Source organism: Arachis hypogaea, chromosome 11, assembly GCF_003086295.3.
Source record: "Arachis hypogaea cultivar Tifrunner chromosome 11, arahy.Tifrunner.gnm2.J5K5, whole genome shotgun sequence".
NCBI classification, from domain to species: Eukaryota; Viridiplantae; Streptophyta; class Magnoliopsida; order Fabales; family Fabaceae; genus Arachis; species Arachis hypogaea.
Window position 1 is genome coordinate 143,924,065 of NC_092046.1, and position 12,090 is coordinate 143,936,154.

General features: G+C 32.2%; 2 protein-coding genes across 2 annotated transcripts; both read left to right on the forward strand.

The window, feature by feature from the left end:
- Nucleotides 1-5,503: 5,503 nt before the first annotated feature.
- On the forward strand, nucleotides 5,504-6,332 carry LOC112723220 (pathogenesis-related protein 2-like). The gene is made up of 2 exons (XM_025774484.3): nucleotides 5,504-5,772; nucleotides 5,860-6,332. The coding sequence occupies exons 1-2, from the start codon at nucleotides 5,595-5,597 to the stop codon at nucleotides 6,153-6,155; spliced, it is 474 nt and encodes a 157-aa protein (XP_025630269.1). The 5' UTR covers nucleotides 5,504-5,594; the 3' UTR covers nucleotides 6,156-6,332.
- A 3,656-nt stretch (nucleotides 6,333-9,988) lies between these two features.
- LOC112723221 (pathogenesis-related protein 2-like) lies at nucleotides 9,989-10,853 on the forward strand. The gene is made up of 2 exons (XM_025774485.2): nucleotides 9,989-10,268; nucleotides 10,363-10,853. Exons 1-2 carry the CDS (start codon nucleotides 10,091-10,093, stop codon nucleotides 10,656-10,658), a joined length of 474 nt encoding a protein of 157 aa, XP_025630270.1. The 5' UTR covers nucleotides 9,989-10,090; the 3' UTR covers nucleotides 10,659-10,853.
- Nucleotides 10,854-12,090: the final 1,237 nt, after the last annotated feature.

Here is a 12,090-nt window from a genome sequence, read left to right on the forward strand (position 1 = left end):
CAATACAAATAACACAATATTATGCATTAGTCTAAATTCTTATGTATTTTAAACGTAAAACATTAACTTGTAGTCTTATAATGACTAATAACACAAAATATTAAGATTTACAATGCTTAAATTCTACATAAGAATAGTCATCATCCATTATTAATAACACAAAATATTAATTGTGTAGGATGACCGGGCCACCGGATCGGACTCAGGTGACCCGAACTATAGCCTGAACCCAACTTGAAATAATGATCGGGTCTATTTTTGAGACCCTTTATCTGACTCTAAATCCGTTGAAATCACACCAAATTAACCCCTAAAAGATTTAGAACCGGACCAAATTTTCAGATCGGACCGAACCATACACAGCCCTACCTCATTTTATCATTGTCATAGCCAGTAATGGCGGAGGACGAATGCATATAGAAGGACGAGTTAGAATATAAACTGTAAACCAGAGTAGTATTACATATGTATTAAATCTTCCCACACGCGACACTAGTAATAATAACGATGATGATGTGATTGGTTTTCTGTGTTTTTTCTTTTTTCTGTTAAATTGATATATCACATTAAAGTGGTCCATCAATGTTGAATTAAAAAAAAGCGAATGCTAGTAGACGTTAAGTTTTTGATGAAAATTTAGGTGAAGTCAATTTTACATAAAGTTGATATTTGAGAGCTATATATAGATAAACAGGTGTCAAAATTTTAGAATGTTGTGGCATGTAATTGTTACAATTGATGTACTTCAAAAGTCACACTCACACATTTATTTTTTTTTTTTTATAGTAATACGACCCACACATTTTTAAAGATTTATTTTTTTAGTCCCATATTTAATTTTGTTTATTGTTAATCTATCTGCTAACAAAAATTAATCACTAAGATTAGTAGAAAAAATAAATGTTTTTAAATATATTTATTTTTTTATTGTCGTTATTTTTTATTTGTTTAGTAATTAATTAATAAAAACATTCCTCTAAACAAATTCACTTGGTAAAAGCACAAATATTTTTTTTAAATAATGAATCACTCTTAAAAGTTATATAATTTCTAAAGAAAATAGCTAATTAAACATTTTAATGAAATCACTCTTAAAAATTTCTAAGATAAGGAGTATAAAGCGAAAAAAATTTATAATAATAAAAATTTAAAAATATTAAAAAAAAGCAAAATCTAAAAATAAATTGAATTGATAAGCATCGATTTGTATGAATTGTACCCTTCAAGTAAATCGAATCCAATTGATCGATCCAATTGATTCGATTTACTATTCTAAACGCATGAAAACGTAAATCGAAATTACGTTATTCGATTTACAAAGAGGAAATGTAACTACTTATTTTGAATTATTTTGGCACCATGTAATTCGAATCATATTGATTCAATTTAGCACTATAATAGCTTATTCGAATTCAATAAATTCGATTATATAGAATCGTGAAAAAAAAACATTATTTGATTTGAAATTTTCAGGTAATATTATTATGTGTTTAGTTTATGCATGTGTTTTACCCTTAAAATAACTAAAAAATTAATTTTTATGAAAATAGAATAAAAAAACAATAGAGACTAACTCTCGAATTTAAAAAATCTTTTTTTCTTTAATCAAAATCCATCTTCTTTGTCATAAATCATAAAAGGATCCACTCAAATAAAGACGTTTAAAACGTCTTCTTTTAAAGATATTTTTGTCACAATTAGATCGGACGAACCGATTTGGCCAAAAAATCGATGAACCAAATTTTAAATCGGTCTAAATTAATATTTTTTATAATAAGAATATTTTTTTAGTCATTTTTTATAATAAGAATATTGTACTCATTTTTTATAAAAAGTATTAATTTAAATCGGTTCAAGATTTAGTTCATTGATTTTTTGACCAAATCAATTTGTCTTATCTAATTTTGACAAAAATAATACAGTTTGATTAATTATATGTATTAAATTTTAATTACTAAAAAATATCTTTAAAAAAAACGTTTTAAATGTTTTTGCCTGAATAACTCCCAACAATAAAAAGTGCCACTTAATCTTATCATCTCTCTTTGTTAATTAAAAATTATATATTGATATTATATTTAAATTACTTTGAATTTTAAAGTTTCTCACCATTAAAATTAATAATAGTATCGAATTCGTGAATATCCGCTTAACGACTAAAACCCCAAAGTGGTTCCTGAGATTGGGCGAGTTACCCATACTTGTCATTGACTTTCAAAATTCCCTAACAGCATCTCTCACATTCAGCTCCAGGACCCATAGTTGCCCTGCAACCCTTTTCAGCGCCAAGTCAGCAAACGGAGGGATGATTTGGCACCTCCAATGCCACGCTGGAGCCAGCAACGGCTAGCTGATGTGGCAAATCTGAATTTTGTACCCAATGTGGTCCCTGGTCCCATTAAAACTCTAAAAGCTAAGAATCGTTATTATAACTAGTATCTCTTCTTCTCTCCTTCGTCCCATAATTCTGGTCCACCATTGAAGCTCTGAAGCAATGTTTGGAGGTGAAGGGCAAGCCAGTGGGAGCTCGATACGATCAACAAGCAATGGATATAGGGCGAAGACCCAAAATCGTAGCAGGGCTACGCGTGTACTAGAATGGTGTGGTTGCGGCTGCCGACCTGTGCTTCGGTGGTCTGGGACATATTCCAACCCAAATAAGCCCTTTTTTGGATACCCAAATTATAATGTTAGCTGTAATTGTTGGTTTTTCTTGATTTTTTATTCCTTCCCCAACTTCTAATTTGGTTATTGAAATATTCATTAATTGCAGACAATTGATAAAAGATGGTATGGTTTGTTTATTTGGACAAATGTTGGACAAGAGGCTGTGCCTGCAAAATCAAAAAGTCTTAACTATAATGATGAGCAGAAGATGACAGAAGGTTGGAGGCTGGAAAAATTAGAATCGGATGTTAGTAGTCAAAAGTTTATGATCAAATTATTGTTTGTGGTTGTTTCTGTAATGCTGTTGTTCTTACTAGTGGTATTTTACAAACTTTGATCTCAATGTTGAGTAATGATGTGATTGAGTTCATATGTGTAATATTTGCATGAATGAAAAAAAGTTGCTCAACATGTAACTGTGTTAGCCAATCTGTTGGAGATACTAACTGTTTTTGTACCACTAAAGGAAATCTGGATATATAGCAATAGCAAAATATAGCAACAACAAAATATATTAATCATTTTAAATTAACAAAGTCATGATTCATAAGTTTTGACTGCCTTACAAAGCCATAAGAAGGTGCTGCTAACAAAATAAACATAAGTTTTGACTCCTATATTGTTCATGCCCGCCTTTTCCTCCTCATTTTGTAAATAATCTGGAGATGACACCCCATGCTCAAAATACACATCCACCAATTCATTATTCTTGTGAACAAAGAAACATATCTCTCTAAGCTCGTTGTCACTGTTTAGATTCCTTAATCCAGTTTCTAACGTCCTCCCGGAGACTAGCTACCAACAATGAAGGATCTTTTCATAGCCTAACTCCTTGTAATAATTCCTTATGAAGAAAACGTCCAAAGTATCCTCATCCAGATCACCTAGGCAAGTTAAGTTATCAGGGGTATATCCCAAATTTCCTTCATCATCTTTCTCAAAGTTTTCTCCATGATGAAACATTATATCCAACAACATATCCATCTGCACCAACAAATCAAAACCATTAAATCTCACACAATCGTATCAGAGGACTTCAACATCATATTAAAATCCTATACATTAATATCACAGTCACCAACATGCATTAACCCACTATTAAAAAAATTTCTGTTTCATTGCCAAAAAATAGAGCATATACACACCAAACCCTTTGCCCTAACAAAAATTCTTAAATACAATCCTTTAAGGTAATGCAGCCATGAAACTCTAGGACAACCCAACACAGTAACAAGGCAATCATACACCTTCATCATATATTGATTCATGAAATAAATTTGAAAATTATTTCAACCAACACATACCTTCAATGATGCAGAAGACAGAGAAACCAGTTGCCTCCAAAGGAACACCAAACTCTTCAAACGAAGTGTGACAGTGGAGGAGACGGGGAAGACGAGGCTAAGTCGCTGCCATTGATGAAAGAATGGGAAGACGAAGACTGAGCGTGGAGGAGAGGAGACGAAGTGTGAGAGTGTTCAAACAAATATGGTGAAGGCAAACTGTTTTCAAGGGCTCCAACTTAGGAACGACGTCGTTTACTTTTTCATTGGGCACCAAATCGATATTGCGTCGTTTCACTTGGCTCCAGCGTGGTATTGGAGGTGCCAGATCATCCCTCTTTTTGCTGACTTGGCGCCGAAAAGGGTTGCAAGACAACTATGGGTCCCGGAGCTGAATGTGAGGGATACTGTTAAAAAATTTTGAAAGTCAAGGACAAATATGGGTAACTCGTCCAATCTCATGGACCACTTTAGAATTTTAGTCTCCGCTCAACCCCTATTTGATACAGGGCAAGTAATTACTCAATCCGATACAGAACAAGTTCTAATCGGAATAAAATCTTTAATAAACGGGATAGAATCAGGTCAAATTTAGGGTATTCCTTAGATAAAACAATTACATCAATCCTATAAGTGGATAATGTATAAATAACTTATCACTTTGATTATGATTATTCAATTCTAGACAAGTAGTGAAGATTGAAAAGGGGTAGTAACTCATCATTTACAAGAAACACTATAAAAAATCGTCAAAAAATATAACTCAAAAACATATTCAATTTATTGACTTAAGTGTTAGAACAGTTTTGTAAGTACCAACCTCAACTCTCTATATTTTTTAAAAACAAAATATAATTCATTTCTAGAAGAAAAAAAAAATAGAATATGCTCAACTTTCTTAAAGTTAATATATACATCGATCACATTAACATGATCGATACAAGAACAGAACAAATTTTAAATTTGTTCCAAGTATTAATCTTTTACCTTCCTAACATTGAAGACAAATTTTATTTTTATTATTATTATTATTATATGATCAATACTTAACTAACAAAATAAAATTGAATAATTTTACATTATTAGATGTAATATCACATTATTAAAAATACTAATAATAATTAATTAATGATTACAAATTACAAAAGAATATAGTGTGTAAAATGAAAATAATACACATCTAAAAATAATATTAAAAAAAATAATTCAAATAGTCTAAATTAATTTTATTTAAAAATTTAAATATTTTTATTATCTCACTAACATTACCTTAAAAAATGGGAGTTCAAGAAGGGCGTGGCGTCTATACATTTTGATCTAACTTGAAATGCCACCGCATTCTGCATCTGGTTTTGCGTTCAATACTTCACTATAATTTATTTCATCAAGTATGCATAAACATTCAATGTTAACGGAACAGAACGCCTTCTTTGAATTTCAATACTTTCGAAATAGCAATGTTTGACAACGAGTCAGCACGTTCATAACTTCACATACACACCATCCTATTCTAATTTCCCATTACCCCATTATATGCCTATAAATAGAAGCCACTCCTTTCTTCATCAACCACACACTACAAACCTAACCTCACTTATTACCATCTACTTCTCATTCCTTCTCTTAGCTTCTTAATTCACAATCATGGCCGTCTTCACTTTCGAGGATGAAATCACCTCCACCCTGCCCCCCGCCAAGCTTTACAATGCCATGAAGGATGCCGACTCCCTCACCCCTAAGATTATTGATGACGTCAAGAGTGTTGAAATCGTCGAGGGAAACGGTGGTCCTGGAACCATCAAGAAACTCACCATTGTCGAGGGTCAGTAACTACTCAATTCAGTAAACATACTATATATGTGATAATTATGTGTTGTGACTTGTAATAATAATAATGAAATATATGCAGATGGAGAAACCAAGTTTATCTTGCACAAAGTGGAGGCAATAGATGAGGCTAACTATGCATACAACTACAGCGTGGTTGGAGGAGTGGCGCTGCCTCCCACGGCGGAGAAGATAACATTTGAGACAAAGTTGGTAGAAGGACCCAACGGAGGATCCATAGGGAAGCTGAGTGTGAAGTTCCACTCGAAAGGAGATGCGAAGCCAGAGGAGGAAGACATGAAGAAGGGTAAGGCCAAGGGTGAAGCTCTCTTCAAGGCAATTGAGGGTTACGTTTTGGCCAACCCTGCTCAATATTAGAACACTTTGCTCCATCTTCATATGCACTTGTTTTCTTTTGAGCATGTTTGTGTGTGCCCATGCTTCAAGTAATTGGTTTTTTTCCATGTAATAAGAAAAATAAGTGTTACTTTTCTTTGTCTGGGCTTCATATCAATCAAATTTAATATCAAAGAAATTTGAATGATTATTATACCATCTAAATATCTTTTTACTCGATAGCTTATTTGCTCAAAAGTCATATTTTATCCCATTTTATATCAATAGTTTATATTTAGATTTTACAATCAAAGCATAGAATTAATTAGCATAATTATCAAACTCGGTTCGACCTGAATAAAAAATTATAAATCCAAAATAGTTATATATGTATTATAATCTGTCCACAGGTGACACTAATAATAATAACGATGACGATGTGATCGGTTTTCCATTTTTTTTTCTGTTAAATTGATATATCAAATTAAAGTGGTCCATCAACGTTAAATTCAAAATATTATCAAATCCACATTGTACAAGTCAGGAAGTGGATCCTCTCCGGTGAAAAAAAAAACTGGATGATGTCAATTGTAATTTTTCATCTTTTATCATTCTCTCTTTCATATTTAATTTTGACTCCACTTATATAATTAATGGTGAGAGATCATTCTGCATTTCTTCAAGTGTTGAAAAAACGGGAGAGGATCCATTTCCATACAAGTCATGGCATTAAGATCAAATTGTGTGCCCTCAGGTCCTTGAAACGGAGTCTACCTCTCGTTTTAGTCTTTCTTAAGGTCTCTCAATTGATCCTAAGTCATTCTCCTTTTTAATCTTCCACAAAAATAAAATAAAAAATAGTAAAGACTAACTCTTAAATTTAAAAAATTTATTTCTTACTAAAATTCATCCTCTCCATCATAAACCATAAAAAGTATCACTTAATTTTATCATCTCTCTTTATTAATTAAGAAATATATATATATTGCTATTATTTTTAAATTACTTTAAATTCCAAGGTTCTTGATAGTTGTGCATTAAACAAAATTACATGATTTTTTTCTTAAAAAGATGGATGAACATTAATTATGTAAGAAAAGAACATAAGAAAATCGATATGGCAGACCATATTGATATAGCAATATTTAAATAGAATAAAACATGATCGGTGATTATAATGCGGTTAAATCCAAAGTACACCTTAGATAAAACAACCACATCAATACTATAAGTCGATAATGGATAAATAATTTATCGCCTTCATTATAATTATTGATTTCTAGATAAATAGCTGAAGATTGAAAAAGGCTAAACTCATAATTTATAAGAAAAAACTCAAAAATAGAAAGGAGGTCCATTTTTAATTCCATTCATTATAACTCAAAAAAAATATTCAATTTGAAGGTTGTAGTAGACTTAGAGAAGGGGATTGAATCTATGCCTATTTTTTATGTTATTGGATTAATCTATTAAAGCAAACTTTTAATTCTGATTCTGTTTGAACTCAGCAACAAAAAATTTATGAGATAATTTTTTTTGTCTCATGAATATCAGAAAACAGAACAGAGCAGAAAAGAGAAGAGCTAACACCATCATGTATCCTGGTTCGGTTGCCTTGTGCTATGCAACTTACATCCAGTCTCCACCACAACAGTAGTGGAATTTTTACTATAGTTAAAGTATTACATACACCAATTCTACAGGATTGACACAATCCATTCACCCTCAAGTTCTAACCTAACTTGACTTTGACTATGCTAATACTTAACTCTTCACTCTTAGTGATAACCCAACTAAGAAAGGGATACCTCACAGGTATAAGAAACAAGACAAAGACTTACCTAAAGAAATCTGAAATAATTCTAGACTTTTTTCTCAAGTGTATCACTCAGCCTCTTTCCACTCATTGGCTTTTACTTGAGCTCTCTCAATATGCCTTTTCACTCTAGAAATTACAGAAAGATAAACATTGAAAAGTAAATTACAATCTGTAAAACATGAAGGAGATTGACTCTTCAACAGCCTCTTTGTTATGTGATAAACCAGATTTGCATGTTTCTGATTCAGTTCTTTATTTTTGGCGGAATGCTTCTTTGAAAGAAAGTATTGTCCAAGTAGATGAACTTCTTCAGAGAGCTTCTTTGCAGAACAAAACCTCAATACTCTGGGTTATCTCTCCTTGTTTTATGAATGAAAAAAATCTTCTTTTATCTCCTTGCATATTGTTGGGTTGCTCTCCCTAAGTCAACTTCTTGAGCCTTATGCTTCACCAACCCACCATCTCGCTTTTTCCCATTAATTCTCAGAATAGAAACTTTGGTTCTGACCTTCTTTTGTTGACCGAAAATCATAGAAAAGCATAAAACAGATATCCTCAATGGTAAACTCAGATCTTGGCTATTGAGAAGATACTTGATCCCCAAGACTCACTTGTGACCGTAGATACACAGCAATGAAGAACAAACAGCATCTTTTCCATGTATCCCATTTCGGACTGAGCAGAGAGTTGGGAAGAGGAGAAGAAAATATGATGCATGCATAAGAAAATGGGTTACCTTTTAGCTCTGTCTTAGCTTGATGTGGTTTGAAATGGTTAATTAGACATCTGTCTTTCAAGCTTAATCTTTCTTTTTCTTGCTTCTTTGGTGATTAGCTTAGGAAAGAAGCTCTCTCGCTTTCTTCTGTGATTTCTGACCAAGAGGGAAAAAGTGAACGTTGATTTGGTGAAAACAAGTGAGAGGAAATTATTTGCTATCGGACTTGGATCGGATCATTTCATTTGGCCCGTCTTGATTTCTCAGCTTTGTTTCCTTTTTGGGCTTTGTTTGTATTATTAGCCCACCAGCCTTGTTCTAATTTCATCCAATTAGACTGTTGTATTGATTTGTGGCCTGCAATGCTTAATTACAAATAATTAACATTAGTTAGATAAATGCCCAAAAATAATATTTATCATCATTAATTAATTTAGTTAATTTTTTAACTCAACACAATTTATTGACTTAAGTGTTACAATAGTTTTGTAAGTACCTATCTCAGCTCTCTGTACTTGATAAAAACAAAATATAACTCATTTCCAAAAGAAAAGAAAAAGAATAAGTTAAATTTTCTTATAGTCAAGAATCAAGATATACATCGATCACACGATGAATACAAGAACAGAACAAATATTAAATTTATTCCAAGTATTAATATTTTTTCTTCCTAACATTGAAGACATTTATTATTATTATTATTATTATTATTATTATTATTATTATTATTATTCCTAGTCATAGGCACGCTTTATACTTAGCAAACAAAAGTATATGATGTGTAGAATGAAAATGATACGCATAATATGAAAGCAATAATGTTTAGAAGATAACAAAAAATTAATTATTTAAACTTGCTTTATTTAAAAATTTCAATTGTTTAGACTAATTTTTTATTTAAAAATTTAGCCTCTTTGAACTGATTTTTTATTATCTCACTATCATTACTAAATAATGGAAATTCTAGAAGGGCGTGGTGTCTATAAATTTTGATCAACTTGAAATGCAATTGCATTCTGCTCTGCTTCTGGTTTTGTGTTCAATACTTCACTATAATTTATTTCATCAAGTATGCGTGAACATTCAATATTAATGGAACAGAACGCCTTCTTTGAAAATGAATGCTTCCGAGATAGCAATGTTTGACAATATAAAGCTTAAATTAAACCAGTCTCCAACAATAATTAATATTCTTCAGCCAAGCAGCAATGGAAAAAAAAAAATGAAAAATCAACGAATAACATGGCCGGCGTATCAATGAGTCAGCACGTTCATAAGTTCACATATACACCATCTCATCCTCATTCCTCGTGACCCCATTATATGCCTATAAATAGAAGCCATTCCTCTCTTCATCAACCACACACTACAAAACTAACCTCACTTCTTACCATCTACTTCTAATTCTTTTGATTCCTTCCCTTAGCTTCTTAATTCATAATCATGGCCGTCTTCACATTCGAGGATGAAATCACCTCCACCCTTCCCCCGGCCAAGCTTTACAATGCTATGAAGGATGCCGACTCCCTCACCCCTAAGATTATTGATGACGTCAAGAGTGTTGAAATCGTTGAGGGAAACGGTGGTCCTGGAACCATCAAGAAACTCACCATTGTCGAGGGTCAGTAACTATTCATTTCAGTAAACATACATACTATATGTGTGATAATAATTATGTGTTGTGAATTGTAATAATAATAATGATATATATGCAGATGGAGAAACCAAGTTTATCTTGCACAAAGTGGAGGCAATAGATGAGGCTAACTATGCATACAACTACAGCGTGGTTGGAGGAGTGGCTCTGCCTCCAACGGCGGAGAAGATAACATTTGAGACAAAGCTGGTAGAAGGACCCAACGGAGGATCCATCGGGAAGCTGAGTGTGAAGTTCCACTCCAAAGGAGATGCAAAGCCAGAGGAGGAAGACATGAAGAAGGGTAAGGCCAAGGGTGAAGCTCTCTTCAAGGCTATTGAGGGTTACGTCTTGGCCAACCCTACTCAATATTAGAACACTTTATTAGCTCCATCTTGATACGCAGTTGTGTTCTTTTGAGCATGTTTGTGTGTGCCCATGCTTCAAGTAATTGTTTTTTGTTCTATGCAATAAAAAAGTGTTGCCTTTTTTTATCTTTAGCTGCAGCTTTGTCTGAGCTTCATATCAATAAAATTTAGTATCAAAGAAATTTGATAATTTGAATGATTATTATACTATCCAAATATCATTTTAGTATTTTAATTCGTAGTTTGTTTGCTTTAATTTTGATAGGAAAATATATTTTTTTTAATATTTTTAAAATTTTAAAAAAATTCTCTCTAAAATTTAATTTGCTTCAGTTTTATTTCTAACATTTGAAAAAACTTTCACTTATGTCCCACTCTTTATTTTTTTGTTTTTAATTTTAACCTTATCCAAACTAATCCTAATGTTAACTCTAATCTTAAAGAATTTCTAATCCAACCTTAACCTTAAATCCCTAATTCCATATTTCTTCAACCCTTTATTTTATCTCTTCTACTGTATATATCATTGCCAACTCTACTGTCACATCCCTCATTTTAGGAGTCTTTATTGGTCGGGTGAAAATCGAGTTTGATATGGCTCAGACTCGACCCGAAATATATCGGGCCTATTTGTTAGGTTCAAATCCGACTATAAACTCGATGAAATCTAAACATTTTCGGGCCACGATTATACCGGATAAAAACTAAGGAAAAACCGGACCGTTAACATTACATAAGCTAGCATGTGAAAATATCTAAATTTTCAAGAACCATTATTTGACATGGTAAAATTCACTTAGAAAAATATAACATGAACCAACCCTTCTCTAAAATTAAAGCATAACCACAATCAATACTAATATTGTCTAACAACACCAAATATTTAAATCAATACAAATAACACAATATTATGCATTAGTCTAAAGTATTATACATTTTAAACATAAAACATTAACTTATAGTCTTATAATGACTAATAACACAAAATATTAAGATTTACAATGCTTAAATTCTACATAAGAATAGTCATTATCCATTATTAATAACACAATATTAATTGTGTAGGATGACCGGACCACCGGATCAGACTCGGATGACCCAAACTATAGCATGAACCCAACCCGAAATAATGATCGGGTCTATTTTTGAGACCATTTATCCGACCCTAAACCTGTTAAAATCACACCAAATTAACTTCTAAAAGATTTGGAACCGAACCAAATTTTTAGACCGGACCAAACCATACACATCCCTACCTCATTTTATCATTGTCATAGCCAATAATGGTGGAGGATGAATGCAGATAGAAGGACGAGTTAGAATATAAACTGTAAACCCAGATTAGTATTACATATGTATTAAATCTTCCCACAGGCGACACTAGTAATAATAACGATGATGATGTGATTGGTTTTCTGTGTTTTTTTTTTTTCTGTTAA

Excerpts from the sequence above, each read along its gene's own strand:
- LOC112723220 (XM_025774484.3), top strand. The coding sequence starts at position 5,595 with ATGGCCGTCTTCACTTTCGAGGATGAAATCACCTCCACCCTGCCCCCC. Across the intron at positions 5,773-5,859 it reads GAAACTCACCATTGTCGAGG|ATGGAGAAACCAAGTTTATC; the intron begins GTCAGTAACTAC and ends AAATATATGCAG.
- LOC112723221 (XM_025774485.2), top strand. The coding sequence starts at position 10,091 with ATGGCCGTCTTCACATTCGAGGATGAAATCACCTCCACCCTTCCCCCG. Across the intron at positions 10,269-10,362 it reads GAAACTCACCATTGTCGAGG|ATGGAGAAACCAAGTTTATC; the intron begins GTCAGTAACTAT and ends ATATATATGCAG.